Source organism: Sminthopsis crassicaudata, chromosome 2, assembly GCF_048593235.1.
Source record: "Sminthopsis crassicaudata isolate SCR6 chromosome 2, ASM4859323v1, whole genome shotgun sequence".
Lineage (NCBI taxonomy): Eukaryota > Metazoa > Chordata > Mammalia > Dasyuromorphia > Dasyuridae > Sminthopsis > Sminthopsis crassicaudata.
Window position 1 is genome coordinate 272,169,062 of NC_133618.1, and position 21,107 is coordinate 272,190,168.

General features: G+C 37.1%; 1 protein-coding gene across 1 annotated transcript in view; it reads right to left on the reverse strand.

Annotated features, from left to right (window-relative positions):
• Positions 1-17,252, reverse strand: part of EHD4 (EH domain containing 4) — a 94,029-nt gene extending 76,777 nt beyond the window's left edge. Inside the window, exons 1-2 of the mRNA XM_074289364.1 lie at positions 16,878-17,252; positions 3,469-3,645 (exon numbers count right to left, since the gene is read on the reverse strand). Coding sequence (XP_074145465.1) covers positions 3,469-3,645; positions 16,878-17,113 — 413 coding nt within the window. The 5' untranslated portion in view covers positions 17,114-17,252. The remainder of the gene's footprint in view (positions 1-3,468; positions 3,646-16,877) is intronic.
• Positions 17,253-21,107: the final 3,855 nt, after the last annotated feature.

A 21,107-nucleotide genomic window follows, 5' to 3' on the forward strand; every position in this document is an offset into this window, starting at 1 on the left:
CCCCATACCTCCGTTCTCTTCTCTAGCAACTAACTTCCTTCAAGTCCCAGCTAAAACCTTAGCTTCTACAGAAAGTCTTCCCTTTCTTCTTAAATCTAGTGCCTTTTTCCAATAATTTCCTGGTAGGCACTTATTAAATGCTTGTAGACTAATTAATCCCCCATTCCTGAATAGATACTTCTCTAGAGCATATCTTCTTTTCTCTGTTTATTCTCAAAGCAGGAAAGAAGAGGAAGCAGGGAGAAGAATAGAAGGGGAATGTGAGGGCAGAGAATGAGATATGGTACAAGAGAAGATTATGAATAAAAAAGGAGGGAGTAAGGAGAAGAAGGAGTGGCATGTCAAAGTAAAACAAAAGAAAGAAAGAAACATTATTAGTTTCTTCCTTTTACCCCCAAATCTGCTGTCAGCCTTTTCTTCATCCATAATAATAAGTTAAGGAGCTTAAGGACATTAAAGTATTTAGTTTTGTTTTGCAGGGGGCAAGGTGGGGTTAGCAGCTGGTACTAACTGTACGCTCGTATTAAAGTTGGAATCAACTAAAAGCTCATTGTTATAAATTTGTTCTATAGGAAATCATGAACAGGCTGATTTCAGAAAAGCCTGGCAAAACCTACATAAACTGATGCTGAGTGAAGTGAGCAGAACCAGGAGAACGTTGTATACAGAAACAAGATTATGTGATGATTAACTGTGATAGACTTGGCTCTTCTCAACAATGCGTTGGGTGATTCAAGGCAATTCAAACAGACTTGGGATAGAAAATGCCAATCATATCCAAAGTGAACTATGGAAACTGAATGTGGGCCAAAGCATAGTATTTCTCATAGTTTTCTTTCTTGTGGATTTTTTTTTCCTCTTGGCCTAATTTACATGACAAATATGGAAATACACTTTAAAAAACAGCACATACTTAATCTCCATCAGATTGCTTGCTGTCTGGAGGAGAGGGGAGGTAAGGGAAGGAAGAAGAAAAATTTGGAACACAAAAGTTTTACAAAAATGAATGTTGATCTCGAGTTCTCCTTTGGACACAAATTCCTTCCTCCTCCACAAGTCTATCCTACGTTCCTCTAATTTATTTATGATCTCGTTCTTTATGCCTAAATCTTGGACCCATTTTGGTCTTATCTTAGTATGTGGTGTTAAATGTGGGTCCATGCCTAGTTTTTGCCATACTAATTTTCTTTTTTTTTTTCTTTTTTTAAAATTAATTTTATAATGATAACAATTTTTTGACAGTACATATGCATATATATATATATATATTTTTTTTTTACAACATTATCCCTTGTACTCCCTTCTGTTCCAAATTTTTCCCCTCCTTCCCTCCACCCCCTCCCCTAGATGGCAGGCAGTCCCATACATGTTAAATATCTTATAGTATATCCTAGATACAATATATATGTGCAGAACCAAATTTTGTTGTTTCAAAGGAAGAATTGTATTCGGAAGGTAAAAATAATCTGGGAAGAAAAAAAAAATGCTCACAGTTTACACTCATTTCCCAGTGTTCCTTTTCTGGGTGTAGCTGATTCTGTCCATCATTGATCAATTAGAATTGGATTAGCTCTTCTCTATGTTGAAGATATCCACTTCCATCAGAATACATCCTCATAATACAGTATCATTGTTGAAGTGTATAATGATCTCCTAATTCTGCTCGTTTCACTCAGCATCAGTTGATGTAAGTCTCTCCAAGCCTCTCTTATTCCTCCAGTTGGTCATTTCTTACAGAACAATAATATTCCATAACATTCATATACCATAATTTACCCAACCATTCTCCAATTGATGGACATCCATTCATTTTCCATTTTCTAGCCACTACAAAAAGGGCTGCGGCAAACATTTTGCCATACTAATTTTCAGTTTTCCCAGCAGTTTTTGTCAAATAATGAATTCTTATCCCAAAAGTTGGGATCTTTGGGTTTGTCAAACACTAGATTGCTATTTCTATTCACTATCTTGCCCTGTGAACCTAACCTATTCCACTGATCAACTAGTCTATTTCTTAGCCAATACCAAATTAAAAAGTTTTTGCACAAACAAAACTAACGCAAACAAGATTAGAAGAGAAGTAACAAATTGGGAAAACATTTTTACAGTTAAAGATTCTGATAAAGTTCTCATCTCCAAAATATACAGAGAATTGACTTTAATTTATAAGAAATCAAGCCATTCTCCAATTGATAAATGGTCAAAGGATATGAACAGACAATTTTCATATGATGAAATTAAAACTATTTCCACTCATATGAAAGAGTGTTCCAAATCACTATTGATCAGAGAAATGCAAATTAAGACAACTCTGAGATACCACTACACACCTGTCAGATTGGCTAAGATGACAGGAACAAATAACGATGAATGTTGGAGGGGCTGTGGGAAAACTGGGACACTGATGCATTGTTGGTGGAGTTGTGAAAGAATCCAACCATTCTGGAGAGCAATCTGGAATTATGCCCAAAAAGTTATCAAACTGTGCATACCCTTTGATCCAGCAGTGGGCTTATATCCCAAGGAAATACTAAAGAAGGGAAAGAGACCTGTATGTGCCAAAATGTTTGTGGCAGCCCTTTTTGTAGTGGCTAGAAACTGGAAAATGAATAGGTGTCCATCAATTGGAGAATGGTTGGGTAAATTATGGTATATGAATGTTATGGAATATTATTGTTCTGTAAGAAATGACCCACAGGAGGAATACAGAGAGAGAGGCTTAGAGAGACTTACATCAACTGATGCTGAGTGAAACGAGCAGAACTAGATCATTATACACTTCAACAATGATACTGTATGAGCATGTATTCTGATGGAAGTGGATATCTTCAGCATAGAAAAAGAGCTAATCCAATTCCAATTGATCAATGATGGACAGAATCAGCTATACCCAGAAAAGGAACACTGGGAAATGAGTGTAAACTGTGAGCATTTTTTTGTTTGTTTTTCTTTCCAGATTATTTTAACCTTCCGAATACAATTCTTCCTTTGAAACAACAAAATTTGGTTCTGCACATATATATTGTATCTAGGATATACTATAAGATATTTAACATGTATGGGAATGCCTGCCATCTAGGGGAGGGGGTGGAGGGAAGGAGGGGAAAAATTTGGAACAGAAGGGAGTACAAGGGATAATGTTGTAAAAAAAAAAAATTACCTATGCATATGTACTGTCAAAAAAAAAGTTATAATTATAAAATTAATTTTAAAAAAGTAACATTTAAAACTATCCTTTGAAAACTATCTTTACATGTATTTGGAAAAATAAAATACTATTGAGAAAAATAAAGGTTTTTCTTTTCACATGAACATTTTTATGTTAATCCTGATTTTTCAAATGCAATTATATATTCCTTTACTAACTAACCCAAACTTTAGCATTTTATATGCAGCTGGTTGCAATTTGGAAGAAAAGAATCTTCCTTAAGACAAATATAACAAGACATACATTAGAATCTTTCTTACCGGTTAAGGAATGCGTTTCCAAAGCGACTAAGTTTTCGGAATGGTTTTTTGGGGTCCACAACTAAAGCATTTCCAGGGGTGCTGCCTTCAGTTTCTCCATACATTACAGCAATAAAAGAATCTGTTGTGGGCTCTGGACCGATCCTCATACCTGGAAAATCCTGTTCCAGTAAATACCTAATAGAGAAAAGGAAGGGAGAGAAAGAAAAGGAAAAAAAAAAGATCAACTTGTGGCAGAATGCAAGAGGCCTAAAAGACTTCCTGGAATTAAGGATTCTGGTAGATGAAGCAAATTCATTTTGAGTGATGGGGTATTCAGAGGATAGTCTGTCATAGTTAAGGGAACCAGGCATCCTCCTAAGGACAAGGGGAATAGGAAGAGAGAGAGAGAGGCAAAAGACTATGGGGCATTGTGAAAGACTCACAGGAGAACTATGGAAGTACACCCTGAATGTTGATCCTATCCTGGTTATAATTCTGACCGTTTTTTGTGGTTGGTTATTGTTTTGTCATTTCAATCCTGTCCAACTCTATGTGACCCATTTGTCATTTTCTTGACAAAGATACTGGAGTGGTTTACCATTTCCTTCTCCATCTCATTTTACAGATGAAGAAACTGAGTCAGACAGGGTAAAGTGATTTGCCCAGGACCTAACCACTTTACAAATAGGAAGATCCAGAAGTTAACAACTGTCCAAGAAAGGAAAATGCCTACTATTTTTTTTAGTAGAAAATAAACCAAATAAGTTTTTTAAAATAATTTTTATTATATATATATTTTATAATATTATCCCTTGTATTCATTTTTCCAAATTAACTCCCTCCCTCTACTCCCTCCCCCCATGACAGGCAATCCCATACATTTTACATGTGTTACAATATAACCTGGATACAATACATGTGTGTAAATACCAGAAAATGCCTACTATTTTACCATCTTGATAATGAAAAAACATAAACTCTGTTTTATTGGTATCAAGCACTCAGATAGGGACAGTCAAACTTCTCATAGAACTATTTCTGAGAGCATGTTATTTTCTAGCATGATGTGCCCCGTTAGTAGGTACTTCCATTGGTACATTAGACATAAACAGAAAATGAAATTCACTCTGGGAATTATACTGTTTTTTTTTTTTTTTTTTTTTTTGTTTTTACTACTGACAATGAAGTATATCAGGGCCTCCTAATCTTTTCCCCATTTATGGCCCACTTACATATTTCTTAATTTGTCGCAGTATCCCAGGAGACAGTGGTAGCAGTAAAAGACATTTCCATAAAAAATTAAGCAGGAAGGGATGGGGAAAGGTTCAAACAAGATGTCAACATCTTGTTCTCTGTTCATAATAACAATTAATGACAATAACAGTAACTCATATTTACATATTACTTTACAGTTCTTAGAAAGATAGCATCATATAATGAACAGAAAATCAGCCTTTGAGTCAGAGACCTGCCTCTGATAAATACTGACAGAATGACTTAGCAACTTAACCTCTCAGGGTAGTGATCATTTAACTCTTTCAGATTAGAAAGTACATAAAAATAAAAATATAAATTGCAATTAAAAAAAATTGTAGAGTTTCCTCATCTTTGGATCCTCTATGCCAATGTAGTCACAGATCCAGTCTCTATTTACACTGACCACGAAATTTTCTCATAACCATCCTATGAAATAAGTAGTCCAATGATTACTATCTCCATTTTGTAGACTGGACATGGAGACTAAGAATTTTGAGTGTTTTGCTCAAGGTCATTCAAATTTTAAGTAATAAAGCTGGAAATCCTCATTCCTCTCACTGGATAACAAGAACAACGAATGGTCTTTCCATCATATTGTGTTAGCCAAAGCAAAAGCCTCATGCTAGATTCTTACTGAAGGGATTTGGTCTCTGTATAAAACCACTGTTGTACCCTGATCACTGACTGGTTAGCATGCCAAGATTTACCCATTCTTGTGAACTGTCAGATACAGCTGATGTGTTGGTTTATTTTGCTGAATTAAGTTTTTTCCCCTTTTTTTGGTAATCTTTCTTACAAGAGAAGTTTTGCTAAGGAAGGGAGAGGAAGTAAGAAGTATATTTGGAAATTAGTAGGCTGCAAAATTTTTAAAAACATTACAAAAAAGATGCACCTATTCCATTTGGGTTGGTTTTCCCCCCCAAAATACAGTGTCTCATAAGTCTTAGTGCTTTAGCAACTGAAAGCTGCACTAAGACTTTTGGGACACACTTGTATTATGTGTATATCCATATTTATATATTGTATATATGTATATATATTTTACATACACACAGGTCTCAGGGTTAGGAAGGAAAGAAAAACCGTCAAGACTTATTTTGCTCTCTCTCACTTTCTGACTCACTTTCTTCCTTCACAAATAAAGAGCAGAGGGAGAGAAAACCTCTTGGAATGTCTGCGGGATAAAACAGTGGAATGAAATTTAAAACCCCAACACACCATTCCTTCCTGCCTTCACAAAGCCTCAATTATAGTTCAATCTAAATGCTGAGAAATTCTAGATGTATCTGGGCATATCTGGAAGAAAATGGCACTGTTATCACAGAGGACAGTGGACCAAGATCACTCAGATTATTTAGAAGGGGTCTTAAATCATGCAGTACAAGCAGCTAGGTGGTACAATGGATAGTGTGCTGGGCCTGGAGTCAAGAACACTTCTCTTAGTAAATTCAAATCTTATCTTTGACACTTACTAGATGTGTGATCCTGGACAAATCACTTAATCCTTGTTTGACTCAGTTTCCCCATCTGTAAAATGAGGTGGAGAAGGAAATGGCAAACCACTCCAGTATCTTTGTCAAAAAAACCTTAAATGAGGTCACAAGGTATTGTATGTGACTGAAACAACTCCACCACAACGAGTTCCAGGTAGACTTATACTGGGTTGGTGCTCAGAAACCTGATTTTATTTAAAGATCTCTAAGGAAGGAAATTATGTAATTTCACTTAGTCACCCTTTTAAAAACATTTATTATTTAAACTTAAATACAAAATAGGAAGAAAAAAATTGTCATGTGTACAGTAAAACATGAGAGAATTCAAAATATAAAGTAATGAATTTCCATTTCAAGAAAGACTATATAATAAATACTACACATTATGTTTAGAGCTGTCCATGTTTTCTTTGTTTCCCTGTAGGTTTTTTGCTGTTATTTTTTTCTCCTTCTCCCAAAGGCTATTAAGCACATATGTGTGTATTCATATATCTATATATACACATACATGTATATCTATAATCATACATGTATACATACATACATATCTTCATATCATGTCATTCAATAATCATATATAGAGAGAGATTTCTCTACATAAAACCCTACTATACTTGTTTGTCCTATTTCTCTGAAAGTGGATAATTCATAAATTCAAGTCTTTCCATATTTTTCTAACTCTACCAAATCATCATTTTCTAAAAAACAGCAATATTCCAACCTCATATTGCCTAATTTTTAAAAATAGTCTAAAACAATGCTGGTTAATATGACTGACATATAGTGTAATTTTCCTATTTTCTCTTTTGATCAAATCAATTTTAGCTCTGACTTTGTCTGAGATCAAGATTACTATCCCTGCTGCTACTCCTAATCTTTGTAGTCACCCATTTTAGTGTCAGATAATCATTTGAGGTAGAAATGCTATTGTATCTCATCTAAGACCAGATAGACTTATATACTGGGGATCCACTGTATCATCAAATGGTTTTCTGAAACACCAATGTAAATTAAAGTCTAATAAACTAATAAAGTCTCATCAACTTGGAATAATTGGAGTATGCGGGTAGAGGATCAGTCTAGAAGAGTGGAAAATACAAATTAGAAAATTATAGAATTTATTAAAAATGAGATAACATGATTTTTGAGTACACAAAGTAACAGGAACAGCTAAGATTTTAACAAAGAACTTCTTTAATAAATAGATGCATTGTTTGTAAGTAATATATAGATTGCATACATGGAAATGAGTGCCACCAAAGGGAAAATGGCATAAAATGTACAAAACCTCCAGTGGCTCCCAATTATTTCTAGGATAAAATATAACCTCCTTGGGGCCCTCTATCTCAAGGTATCTTCTGGATCCAAACTACCTTTCCATTCTGGTTTCAATTTAATTAAATTCAACATGGCATTTATTAAGCAATGGCTATGTGTCAAGCCCTTTGGTTATAAAGATAAAAAACACCCAAACATTCTCTGTCTTCTAGTACTCTGTCCATCAACCAAAGTAGAATATTAGGTTTATCTCAGATTGTCCTTTCCTGCTTCCATGTATTTGTGCAAATTATCCCCCATGTCTGGAATGCACTTCCTGTTCATTGTAGCCTACTGAAGTTCTTTCTCCAATAACTAAGTTCAGGTATCATCTCCTGTAAGAAATCGCTCAATCGCTCAATCTCTCTCTCTCTCTCTCTCTCTCAATTTCTTTCTCTTTCTTCTCTCTCTCTCTCTCTCTCTCTCTCTCTCTCTCTCTCTCTCTCTCTCTCTCTCTCTCTCTCTCTCTCTCTCTCTCTCTCTCTCTCTCTCCCCCCCCCCCCCCATCAAAATTTCCTAGAATACACTCTCTGAATCTCTCTTTGGCTCTTATTACAGTCTACCATGTATCATGTCTATTTCTGTACATGCCATACCTACCCTATTATATAGTAAACTCCTTAGGATTTGCAGTTATATCATTTTTCATGAGTGCATAGCACTGTCCCTTCCACATTTCTCATGGAGATGTTTTTCAGTTGTATCCAGTTCTTTGTGGAACCATTTGGACTTTTCTTGGCAAAGATACTGAAGTAGTTTGTCATTTTCTTCTCTAGATCACTTTACAGATGAGGAAACTGAGACAAATGGAGTAAAGCGATTTGCCCCAAGGTCACATAGCTAATAAGTGTCTGAAGTCAGATTTGAACTCAGGAAGAAGAGTTTTCTTAACTCTAGATCTAGCATTTTATCCACTAAAACACCTAAGCCCCTCCCTTCAATATAGTGGGCACTTAATTAATATATGCTGAACTGAAAAGAAATAAAAATATTGCCCCAGCAAAATGACGCTATAAAAGTCAATTATGTCCATCTCCCAATAATGTTGCAATGAGGAAGAACTATGGAGACACTAATCTCACCTGCTCATTAAAAGGTCTATCAATCAGGATTGCCTTATCCTCACATCTGTAAATTGTCTCACTCCAGTCCAATAAAAGCAGCTCAAAGTTGGAACTGGAGACAGTCCCAGTCCAAATGATTGATGCCTTAGGGTACCTTATTTTGTCTTTTAAAAAAATTAATCAAGCTTTTCTTAAGGGACTATACAATTGAATGTTATAATTTCCAAGATCCCTTTTAAATTTAAAATCATGTTTTGCTTTGTTTATATTATTAATTTGGTTAGTGAACTCTTTTTTTTAATAGATTATGAAAAGATAAACTTTCTCACAACCTTCATCAAAATATTTTCCAGAATTCATTAGTTTCTTATATGTAGTTTACTTCAAAAATCAATCGGTGACTTGGTCATTAAAAACATGTGGAGCTGATAAGGGAGAAGGTCTTGAGATGTTGATGTAACAAAGTAATTCTAACAAGAAAAGCCATCCAGTCTCTGTGGAAGTTGGTTTTACTTCAAAGTTTTTTCTTTATGACAAGGTAAGTATTCCTTGAATCAGGAAAGGTGATGGGACATGCTTATGGCATGAAAAAAAAAAATGCCCCAAACCAGAAGTCACAAAATGAAATAAAAGCCTTAAAAAAAGCCATTACAGTACTGTACTCTGAAATTTTAAACTATATCTTGATATTCAAACAAGGTTAGTCTGTACTAATCCAAACTTCATAAGCAAGCTTCACTGAAATATTGCTATATTGCCTGAAAACCTCAATGCTAGAAATCCTAGACCAGGCAGTTATTTGGGGGAGGAGGGATTGTGGTTGGGTTTTGTTTTAAAATTTTTAAAAATAAAAATTGAAATAACTAACCTGGAAACCGTTGTATGATATGGAGAATACTAATATTATTAGTTTAATTAAGGCTAGAGTGGAAAACATAAGAATTCAAGAATTCCTATATCATCATGGGGGAGGGCAGAGGAGACATTTGTTGACCTAACCTCTCAGTTGTTTTTCATATAGTACTTGCTCACCAAGTCCAAGAACAGTCACAAAGAAATTTAATTTAAGGAACCAAAAAGTGTCTTAACCTTGAAAAAGCCTTCCTGTTTGTGTGTGTGACCGCCTTCAAATAGCACTGGGCCATGGCCACAGGAGGTACACAGATGGCTCCAAATGTAACATTTGTATGCCAGGATTATGGACTGCTTAATTTTGTTAGGAGAATCCTACTTTTAGCACATACCATCCTTCTCTTTGAATCTTCAGGTAGCCAACCAATGTTCTAATTTAAAAATCTATTGAACATTTTCATTCAAGTTTTCATATGTGACCAACTCTGTTGATAACTCCTGCCCTGATCTCTATCCTGAATTTGATCTTGAATTTCTAGTGGCTCAGTGGTAATTTCCAGCTTGATCTCTCACTGTCAACTCAAACTGAACATGTCATAATCAAACATAATCTTTCATCCTTGACTTCCCTATTTCTATTAATTCAGTTCAATAAAAAGTGTTTCATATGCTAAGCACAGATGGGTACTCCTGCCCTTCACGGGCTCAAAAGCTTAAAAGCACAAGGTTTTTTTTTTTTGTTTTTTTTTTTGTTTGTTTGTTTTTATTCCTCCTCCTCATTTGCTCTCTATCTAGTTATTAGGTTTTCTTTCATTCATTGTAATCACTTAATTCTAATTCTAATCACCTATTCCTATTGAAGCCACTTTGGTTCAGGTCTTAATTATCTTATACTTGGACAATTTTAACTACCTCCCAGCTGATGTTTTTTTCCTGAATGCTGCTACCAGATTCATTTTCCTAAAGAACAGCTCTGACTGCATCATTCCCCCCTCCACCAAAAAACCAACCAACTCTTTTATGAGTCCTAAAATTCTTTAGCCTGCTATTCAAAGCTCTTCACAAGCTTGTTGAACCTTGTGATCTAAGCTCCCATTACTTTCTGCCTGTCTTCTGCTCTTGTCAAACTTGTTTACTGCTTTTTCTCTCTATCCATCTAAAATGAAATGTCCTCTTTCAATGGCCTGGCTATTGAAATTCTATCCCCAAGGCCCAGTTTAAATGATATTTTCTTCATGAAGCCTTGTCTCAATTAAAAATGATCTCTCCCCCTTTCAGAGATTAAATAATTTGGTCAAGGTTACAAAAATAAAGGAAAATAACAAGAAGCATTTTGGTAACCCATGGTCCTGTCTTTGAATCCAATGCTCTTTGCATTTTTCTATGTTGACTCTCTCTGTGCTGAAAACCATCTTGTATCATCCCCACTAGATTCATGGCATAACTCTACAGTAAAGAAATACATGAAAGATTTTAGAATTCTTTAGAATGTTTTAGAATTATGTTTCTTTAACTCTAGAAACATTTTTTAAAATTTCTGATTTATGGTTTAAAAAAATAGCCTTTCTACTTGCTCAATGAGTATATTTTTTCTCAAATATGGGCAGAGATAATGAAAAGAATCTCAATTTTATGTACCCCATTCACTTTGCAAATTGTGATCTTCGTTAAGTCATTGAAAAAGCAGTCATATCAGCAGCCAGCAGGTAGTTACCATGCTACATGGTAGTTTGCTACATAGCATACATAGTATCCAACAGTGTCTTCACTGGGTCTGTATTCCAAAGAAATCATAAAAAAGGGAAAAAGATCCATATGTACAAAAATATTTATAGTAGCCCTTTTTGTAGTAGCAAGGAACTGGAAACTCAATGGATGCCCATCAATTAGGGAATGGTTGAATAAAGTTATGGTTTATGGAAGTAATGGCATAATATTGTTCTATAAAAAATGAACAAGCTATTTTTAAAAAAGACTGGAGAAACTCACATGCACTGATGCCAAGTGAAGTGAGTGGAGCTAAGAGAACATCATACAAAGCAACAACAAGATTATGTGATGATTAACTATGTTGGACTTGCTTTTTTTTTTTTTTTTTTTTTTTTTTTTTTTTAACAATGAGGTGATTCAGGCCAATATCAATAGACTTGTGATGGAGAGAGCCATATGTATCCAGAGAGAGGACTACAGGGACTGAATGTGGATCACAACATAGTATTTTCATCATTGTTGTTTGCTTGCTTATTTTTTCTTTCTTATTTTTTTCTTTTTTGATCTGATTTTTTTTTGTGCAACATGATAAATGTGAAAATATGTTTAGAAGAATTACACATGTTAATCTATATTAGATTGTGGTCTAGGGAAGGGGGGAAGGAGAGACAAGGAAAAAATTTTGGAACACAAAGTTTAGCAACGGTGAATGTTGAAAACTATCTTTGCATGCATTTTGAAAAGTAAAAAGTTATTACTTTTTAGTTAAATCAAGTGAGATGTTACCATAAAGAATGTTAATTTAAATAAATTTTAGGTCAACTTCATGTTTAAAATTCTCCACTGCAAAGAATTAGAAAGTGAGTGAATGGTCATCAAATGGGGAATGGCTGAATAAGTTATGGCATATGAAAGTAATGGGATATTTTTGTTCTATGAAAAATTATGAATAGGCTGATTTCAGAAAAGACTGGAAAGATTTACATGAATTGATGTTGAATGAAGCATTGTACATATTGTACATGGCAACAACAAAATTCTGTGATGATCAACAATGATAGACTTGACTCTTCTCAGCAATTGAGTGATCCAAGGCAATTCCAATAAATTTTGAATGAAAAATGCCATCTACATTCTGAGAAAAATCTATAGAGAATGAATGCAGATTGAAGTTTTTCTTCTGGTTTTTCTGTGTGTGTATAGGGCAGGAAGGGGTGTTTTCCCTTTTGTTCAGATTTTTACTCCCAAGATGACTCATATGAAAGTATGTAAAAAACTGATATGCTTGTGTAATCTAAAATAAATAAATAAATGGTAAAAGAAATTTAAAACTTAAAAAAAAAAAATCACCTCTAGAAAACTCTAGAAACAACTCTGGACAAGTGATCAGACATCATTCTGAAAACATATAGTCTCTCTATGCATTTTAGGTTTCTCACATCTCTGTCAGAAGGTGAAAGGCATGCTTCAATTTCATTCTTTTGACCATGTGGTTTATCAATGCAATGATCAGTCTTCTCAACTTTTTCAAAGTTGCTTTTCTTTATAACATCATTATCACTGTATAAATTCCTCTTGTTCACTTTGTCCTTTATCCATTTAAGATAAGATCTTCCTATATTCCCCTGACTGTCCATTCCATCATTTCCCAAGGTGCAATAATATTCCATTATATTTGAAAGTCATTCCCCAATAGGAGAGTCTCTCACTTTCTAGTTTTGGGCTACCATGAAAGGAGCTACTATATTTTTTGAACCTATAGATTCTTTTACTCCTTCTTTGATTTCTTTGCTGTATAGAACTAGAATAGCATGGTAAAAGGGTATGCACAGTCTGGTAACTTTCTGGGCATAGTTCCAAATTATTTTGGATCAATTCACAGTTCCATCAAGAGTACCTTTTTTTTTTTTTTTTTTTTCCACAGCTCTTTCAACATCTATCATTTTCCTCTTCTATCTTCTTTGCTAATCTAATAGTAAACATTCATTTTCTTATCTGTGAAATGGGGAAAGGATCTCAATCTGTGATTTCTTTGGTGCAGGGAATGAGGAAATTCTTTATACCAACACAAGTCTGTGCTTTCTTTTTAAGTTATGTCTTAGAGGATTGCTTAGAGCATAAAGATGTCTAGCCAAACATTTTTATTTTATAGATGGGAAAGCAATGCATGGAGAAGTTAAATGATTTTCTAAGGTCAGGTAACTGAGTGACAAAGCAAGGATTTAAAACATGTCTTGACTCCAAAACCAGTGATCACACTTCTGACCCTACTGAGCTCTCAATTATTTTTATGCCTTTTCTCCAAAGAATTAAGCCTCTTTTTCTTCTAATTCTTTTCTAATTTCAAACCAAACTCAGACCTTCCCTCTCCTTACAAAACTTTTCTTCCATCCAGTTTATTACTCCAGCTACTTGAGCTTATCTTGCCTAAAAAACAAGGTCATTTAGAGAAGGGATTGGGAACAAGTATTAAGTACCTACTACATGCCAGACACTATACTAAGCACTTTAAAAATATTATCTCATTTGATCCTCACAACAATCCTAGGAGGTAGGTAGATGCTATTAAATAGCACCTGATTGTACAATGAAGAAAACTAAGGCAAAGGTTAAGTGACTTGTCCAGACTCATCATTCTGAGTTCAAATCTGGTCTCAGACACTATCTGTGTGACAATGAACAAGTTGTTTGCCTCAGTTTCTTCATCTGTAAAATGAATTGAAGAAGGAAATAGCAAACCACTCCAGTATCTTTGTCAAGAAAACCCCAAATAGGATCACAGAGTCAGATGTGACTGAAAACTTAAACTGGTAATGAAAATTGTTCCCCTTAAAATGACAAAGAGGAAAGCAGGAAGGATATCTCCAAAATGATGACACATCAGCATTTCAACTGGTTGTATTTCCACTGAAATTCACTCATCATTTCTTATTTTTTACTTGGGACTGTAACTAAGAAAGCAGTGTGTCATCTTCAAGTTTGCAAAGCTTCAGGTTAGTGCATAATAAATGATTAATAAGAGCACACATAAGTCATAATGACAAAAACAAACTGGTATAACTACACCAGCTTCTCTGAACAAGTAATATATGGGATACTATAATTATATACTATGTACTTCCATTTGCCTTTTATCTATAGATGTCATCAAATTCCCATCACCCACCTTGGTACCTTATTTATCATATAGATTTATTACTTGTGAATTTGAAAGATGCTCTATGTAAATGTAAAATTTATTTGTTACTTTTCAGTCCAAAATTTCTGGTAGAGATCATATGTAATCTAAAAAATAAGTTTACCAGTAACTTATCATCCCTCCAAAAAAATAACATACATTACTCATCATCTCCTCTTACAAAGCTTAATGGAACAACAGAAATTTTCTTTTCAGAAAATTTCAGAATTAAAAGAGTCATTAAAAAAAAAAAAAGAGTCATTAGGGACCATCTAATTCAATCCATAGTTGAACAAAAATCACTCCACTGAAGGGTGATCCAATTTTTGCTTGAAAACCAGGAGACTTGTCACCTCAGGAAGTAGTCTGTTCCATTCTTGGACTGCCAACAGTTAGAAAGTTTTACCTTGTGTGGAAAAAAAACCCTGTTTCTCTGTAGCCTCTACACACTGCTTTTGGTTCTGTCCTCTGGGCCAAGAAGAACAGGGCTAAGCTTTCTTCCCATGTGGAAGCTCTTTAAGAAGTTAAATTAAGGAACTATTCTACCGTATCTCCACAGTTCCACTCCCCTCTATCTGCTGCTCCACCTTTACCATAGTCCTGCTTTCTCCTGGCAAAACATCTTAGTTCCTTCAATTAATAACAACTTATTAATATATTTGCTTATATAGCATTTACAAGGAGTTTCTGTATCTTAAACCAGGCAACCTTGGGAAGCAAGTGCTCTTATTAACCCCATTTTGAAGATAAAGAAACAGGCTGAGAGAAGTTAAATGTCCTGTCTACAATCTCATAGCTAGTAAGTGTCTGTGGTCTTTCTGACTATATTTTCAGTGCTCTAATCTAGAAGCTTCTAAGCATATAGGCATGAAGATCTCCAGGACCTTTGCCACCTAGGCTTATCTCCTCTGGATCCCCTTCAAGTCACTGATGTATTTCTTAGAACATGGATTTTGAATTCTAATTTCATTAACATATATTGTTTATCACAAGCATTGAGACATTAATATAGTCTTTCAAGATTTACAAAGCACTTTCCTAACAAGGCAGTGAGGTGGCCAGTGGGTATTCTTATGGAAAGGAGGTGGGGAGTAGAGGAGAGACAGCTGGCCTTCTAGTTAGGAAGACCTGGGCTGAAGTCCTGCCTTTGCTAATGATTTCGACACCCTAGATAAGTCACTTTACTTCTTAGTGCTTTAGTAAATCTCAGCCTATAAAGTACTGACCTGCAGTAATAGTGCTCCTTTATCAAAAGTTCCCTGTATTACTCCAAACCATGTATGTATACGAATACTCACCCGCACATAAACACACGTACTTGCAATCGGCACACAAATTTCCTATAATAACTACATTTTCCTACATTTGTAGGAATTATTCAGGTTAGTTGGACAGAGAAAAAGAGGTCATCCTCTAATAGAGTTAAAATGTAGCCAAATACGGATACAACTTTCTCAAATCCCTGTAGACTTTGTATCATTTATAAAGTGGTTTCTAAGTCAAATTTTTTTGTTTGCCCTAGGAAAACTGGGACTAAATTATAGAGTCAGTAACTATGTTTCAAGTCAAACTCTTACAGCAAAAGAAAACAAATCTTTCTAAGAAGCAAGTTTTGTGGCCGTATTAATTTTTATAATAAAATAATTGCCTCAAGAATCAAACAACATTTTAAGGAAAATTATTTCGCATGGCAAGCTATAAATATCTGAAGTTTCCTTAAAGGCAATTATTGACTTCAATCAGAGTCCATGTTGCTTTTAGCAACAGCATAAGCATTATTTGTTTTCAGTTGTCAGGGTTGAAGAGGAAACTTCCCACCTAAGGAAATGGAAACCAGCAATGATAGATTGCCATTTACCACAATGGGGAGACAAGCTGGTGTGGTTATTCTAACCTTGTCCTAAACTCAGGATTGCCCTGAAATGAAAAGAGAATGGAAGCAGGAACTAGAGTCCTAGGCAGCACGAGCAGGACTTTTTTTTTTCTGGCCTGGTGATTAGTGAGCAGGTGACGGTCCCCTTCCTTGGGACTGTAAGGATGACGACCAAGTTGAAGGCACTAGGAGCTGGGGGATGCTGGCGCTACGCTTGGGTGGGAAGGGAGCGTGTAAGGGAAAGGAGGGAGGGGAGAAGTCCCGGGTGGTGCAGAGATTTCAGACAGGGGATCTAAGGTCTGTGAACTTGCTGTGTAGATAAGCGATTTCGACATAACCGATTTCCTTCGTAGTCTTTTCGTTTTATTTTGGGCACTTAGTTACGTATGGCTTTACGGGGCTCTATAGAGTGGCCCGCCAAAGGGCCGCAGACGGAAGAAAGGCTAGGAAGCTCCTGAAAGAGCGAGAAGACCGTGCAGGGTCAGGGGAGGGGGTGAGGGAGAGAGGCGTGAGGACCCCCGGGGAGGTGGGCTGAGCTGGGACACGAGGAACACCCAGGATGAGTTAGCCGAACTGCACACATCTGAAGCCTGAGGGGGGGCACACTTTAGGGACAGTGAGGGTCAAAAGCCAGCAGGGGTTAGAGCCGGGCAGGGGCACACCGCGGGGCGGAGGTCAGTTACCGGATGAAGGTGGTCTTGCCCGTGCTGTACTGGCCCACCAGCAGCACCATGGGCTTGTTGTCGAAGTCGGCGTCCTCCAGCGCCGGCGAGTGGAACTCATGGAAGCGGTACGCCTCCTCCAGCGGCAGCACCTTGCGCAGGTAGAGCGAGCGCAGGCCGCCGGTCACGGTCTGCACCGCGTCCGCCCCGCCGGGCCGGTCTCGCCCGCCCCCCTGTCGCCCCATCCAGCTGAACATCCTGCCGCCGCCCGCGCGATTCAGCCCCGGCCCCGCCCCGGCTCTGCTCCAGACCCCGGCCCTCAGCCCAGAACTACGCAGCCCCAGCCGAGACCGAGCGAATGAGCCACGGGGCGCCAGCTCGCCGCCACCGCCCCAAGCCCGGGCCCCGCCCCTCGGAGCCCCGTCCAATCGCCCTGCACTACGTCACGATTCACCTTCTCCGTTCAGGAGGTTCCCCTTGGGAGCCTTCCTGGTTGGCTGTTTTCCAGGACGCCAGCCTATAGAGAGACGCTTCCTCATGAATTATTCATGAGGAGCCGGGCATCCCGCTTTCCGAGTGGCTCTGGGACTGGGCTCTGGCTGGGACCCGACTCTTCCTCCCGGCCCAATGGCATTTGCTTCCGGACCAGTCAAAGGGTGTTAGGCTCGCTTCACGCGGCTGCGAACCCGCTCCAGGTGTATTACTTCATTTGGTTCTCTCCGTCTCAGGAACAGTGCAGGTCACATGATTTCATCCCCGAGTGACCATTTACAGCAACGACCCTCCCTGTGACTCACTGTGCCTGTGTGCGTGGTTGTGCGCGCGCGCGCGGAGACCCGGCTAATGAAGATGCGCGCGCGGGGATGTTCTAAACTAACATCGGGAACAGTCTTCTGTCTGTCCTTATATTTAAATTCTCTCATTGTCATTGAATTCCTTCTCCCCAGGACATCTGTAATAATAGAAAATCGGCCTTCATTGTAACCTTGAACACTGACAAATTGAATGGACTTTTCTAGTAAAAAACAAAAACGCAACCTATCAGATGTATATATATATATATATATATATATATATTATATACCTTTGCAGTTTGCATGTAATGTCCCATTTGATCTCCCTGACTTCTAGTTAAAAAAAATAATAAACTCCACCAACGCTGCGTGTGTGGGGGGGTGTGTGTGTATGTTTCATGATCCCTGCATTCAAAGGCGTGATGTGGAGGTGTGTATATTAGGGTTTGCAAAGCACTTTACATACAGTGACATTGATGTCACTGATTTTTATCCCAAAGACACCAGCTGTTTCGTCTGGTTTCATCATGAAATTTCCTAATGCATTCTCCTCTTCTTCAATCCTCTGAATCCCTGTTATCTTTAAAACTCAATCCAAACCACCTCCCATGCCTGGTACTGTCTTTAGTTATATGCTTGCAGGTCATTTTCCCCATAGAAGATAAGTTCCTAGAGACCAAGGACAAAAAAAAAAAAATTGTCTTTGTATTCCCAGAGCCAAACATGATGTCTAGCTTAAGGAATGTTTGTGATTCCCTTTTTTTTTTTTTTTTTTTTTTTTAATCTGTAAAATAAAAGTCACTGGAGTAAATTGCTCCTCTGGTGCCTTGCAGCTCTGGAGTATCATTAAAGAAGTGAGGCTCCGTAGAATTTGACTAACGTTATTAGTGACAGAATCTAGTCTCAAACCCCAGTCCTCTTGAATGTTCAATACGGTGTTTTCCCCATTATCCCAATAGAGCATCACCACACAGAACAAGCTCCAAAAGGTTATCCCCCTGCCTCTAGACCAGCGATTCCTAAACCTTTTCTACTCTTGATCCCTTTTCACTGGAAATTTTTCCATGATGCTGGGTATAAATAAAAAATATAAATACATATTATATTGTATATAAAACATAAATAAAATGCATTGAATAGGTATGCAAATTAAACATTTACTGATAATAAACCATAATTTCATCACCCCCACATTTAGTTACAAGACTCCAGATGGGGTTTTAACCCTCAGTTTAAGAAGCTGAGTTCTAAGACTCTTGATTACCTACAATATATGGTGGGGACAATGTCTATATTCGCCTTGAATTATCCTGATTTACAACTGGACTCAGGTGGCTGCAGAGGAAAAAGCAAGGCTAGTGACTTAGCACGGCCTTCCCGATGTGTTTGAGGTTCAGCTTTTAGCACCAAATGATGAGAGTGATGTAGGTCATGTGAAGAATTCACAATGGCCATTCTCCTTCCAGAAGATAGGCTTATTAAGGAGAAGAGGTTACAGACAAAGGGAAGAGAAGCAATAGAGAGTAAGAATGGTAAATATGAAATAGATCTGGGAGAGCAAAAGAATCACCAAGGAAAGGAGTTTGGAAAAATCCGTTTAAGTAATATGCCATGAAGTAGAAATATTCCATTCACTGGCAGGCTACATCCATAAAGGGATTTAACATCCTAAAAGTTTTATCAGTACTTCAGGCTTCTCTACCAGCACCCACCTAGTGACCCAGGACTTCATCCTCCCTCACTTAAATCCAGTTCACTTGCATGTCATGGCATTATCTCCCTGAAGCCATGATCCTCAAGAAGAAATATTCCAATTGACTTCCAGTCAAGTTTTTCTTCCTTTGTAAGTCACATGGTTCAGATTTCTGCCTTTAATTTCTACCTTCAATAAGATATTATAATTCCCATTTCATAGATGAAATAACCAAGGCTTAAGAGATTTTAAGACTTACCCAATATAAGATAACTATTTAATGACAGGAGGTAGACTAAGAGCCCAAGTTTGTTATTTCTTAATAAAATGTCCCTTCCTCTATATTGTTTTGCTGGGGCTTTTCACGGACTCTTTCTCTTCCCCCCATCCTCTCTGTCTCCCAGGGAGCTCTTTCCCTTCTCATCTTTGCCTTCTAGCTTCCTTGGCTTTCTTTAAGTCTTAGGCAAAGCTTCCCAGCTTCGTCAGCAAGCCTTTCCAGAGTCCCCTTAATACTAATGCCATCCCTCCGTTGACCATCTCCAATTTATCCTCTATTTATTTATCTTGTTTGTACATAGTTGAGTTCAGGAACTATTTTTGTTTTTCCTTGTATCCTCAGTGTCTAGCGCTGTGCTTGTCACAGAAATAGGCACTAATTAAATGCTAATTTATTAAGATCTTGTTGACTGACTTTTTTTATTTAATTAAATTCTTTCATATGAGCAGCTAGGTGGCAAAGTAGATAGAGCATTGGGCATAGTCAGGAGGACCTAGTTCAAATCTAACCTCAGATATTTACTAATAATAAGCCCAGACAACTCACTTCACCCTGTATACTTCAGTGCTTCATCTGTAAAATGATCTGGAGAAGGAAATGGCAAAATGGCTCTAAGATCTTTGCCAAGAAAACTTCAAATGGCATCACAAAGAGGTAGACATGACTGAAAATAACTAAACCCAAAATTCTCTCACTATCATCTGATTTTTTTTCTTGCTTAGACCTCTTTGATAATGGGAAATTGTTCATTGTTTTCAGTGTAATTGATATGAAACCCATCCTGCTCCTTTGCCAATCCTTTGTCAAGGTCAGTTTCCCAAGACTATCTAATCAGCAAAACCTTAATGGGAATTTAGCTTTCCCAGACTGTCTTATTACCATAAATTAAGACAGTCATAATGTAGATTCTATTAATCATAATTGTATACAAAAAGGAAGTTAGCTTCCTCAGACTATCTTGATTGGCATATCTTTAGACATGTTTGGGATCTGATCAGCCGGGTGGATTCCACCTAGCCTCTCCTTGATCCCACCTTTATCTCCCCAACTCCTCCTTGGTTCCTCCCCTTTACTCCATAGACCCTGTCCCTCCCCCCAATTCTTCTGCTCCCTTGAGACTCTAAAAGATTATGTTTTCCCAAACCAAATTGCTCATTCAATATGACTGCCTTCTGTGTTGTATCTGCTTGAGCTGGTGAAGCTATTAAATAAGTAGCACACCTTTGTAATCTGTGATGGATGGCTCATCATGATTGTTCCATGTGGTGAACTGAATCTCTTTTATACTATTTTTATATAATATTTCAAATCTATTGCTCTCCAGAATCTATTTTACATTACCATTCCTGGTGCCTATTTTAGCACTTCATAATAATTAATATTGACATAGAATCGACAGGTACTTTATAACCTCATCTTTTCTATTATAGCTTTTTATTTACAAAACATATGCATGGGTAATTTTTCAACATTGACCCTTGCAAAAC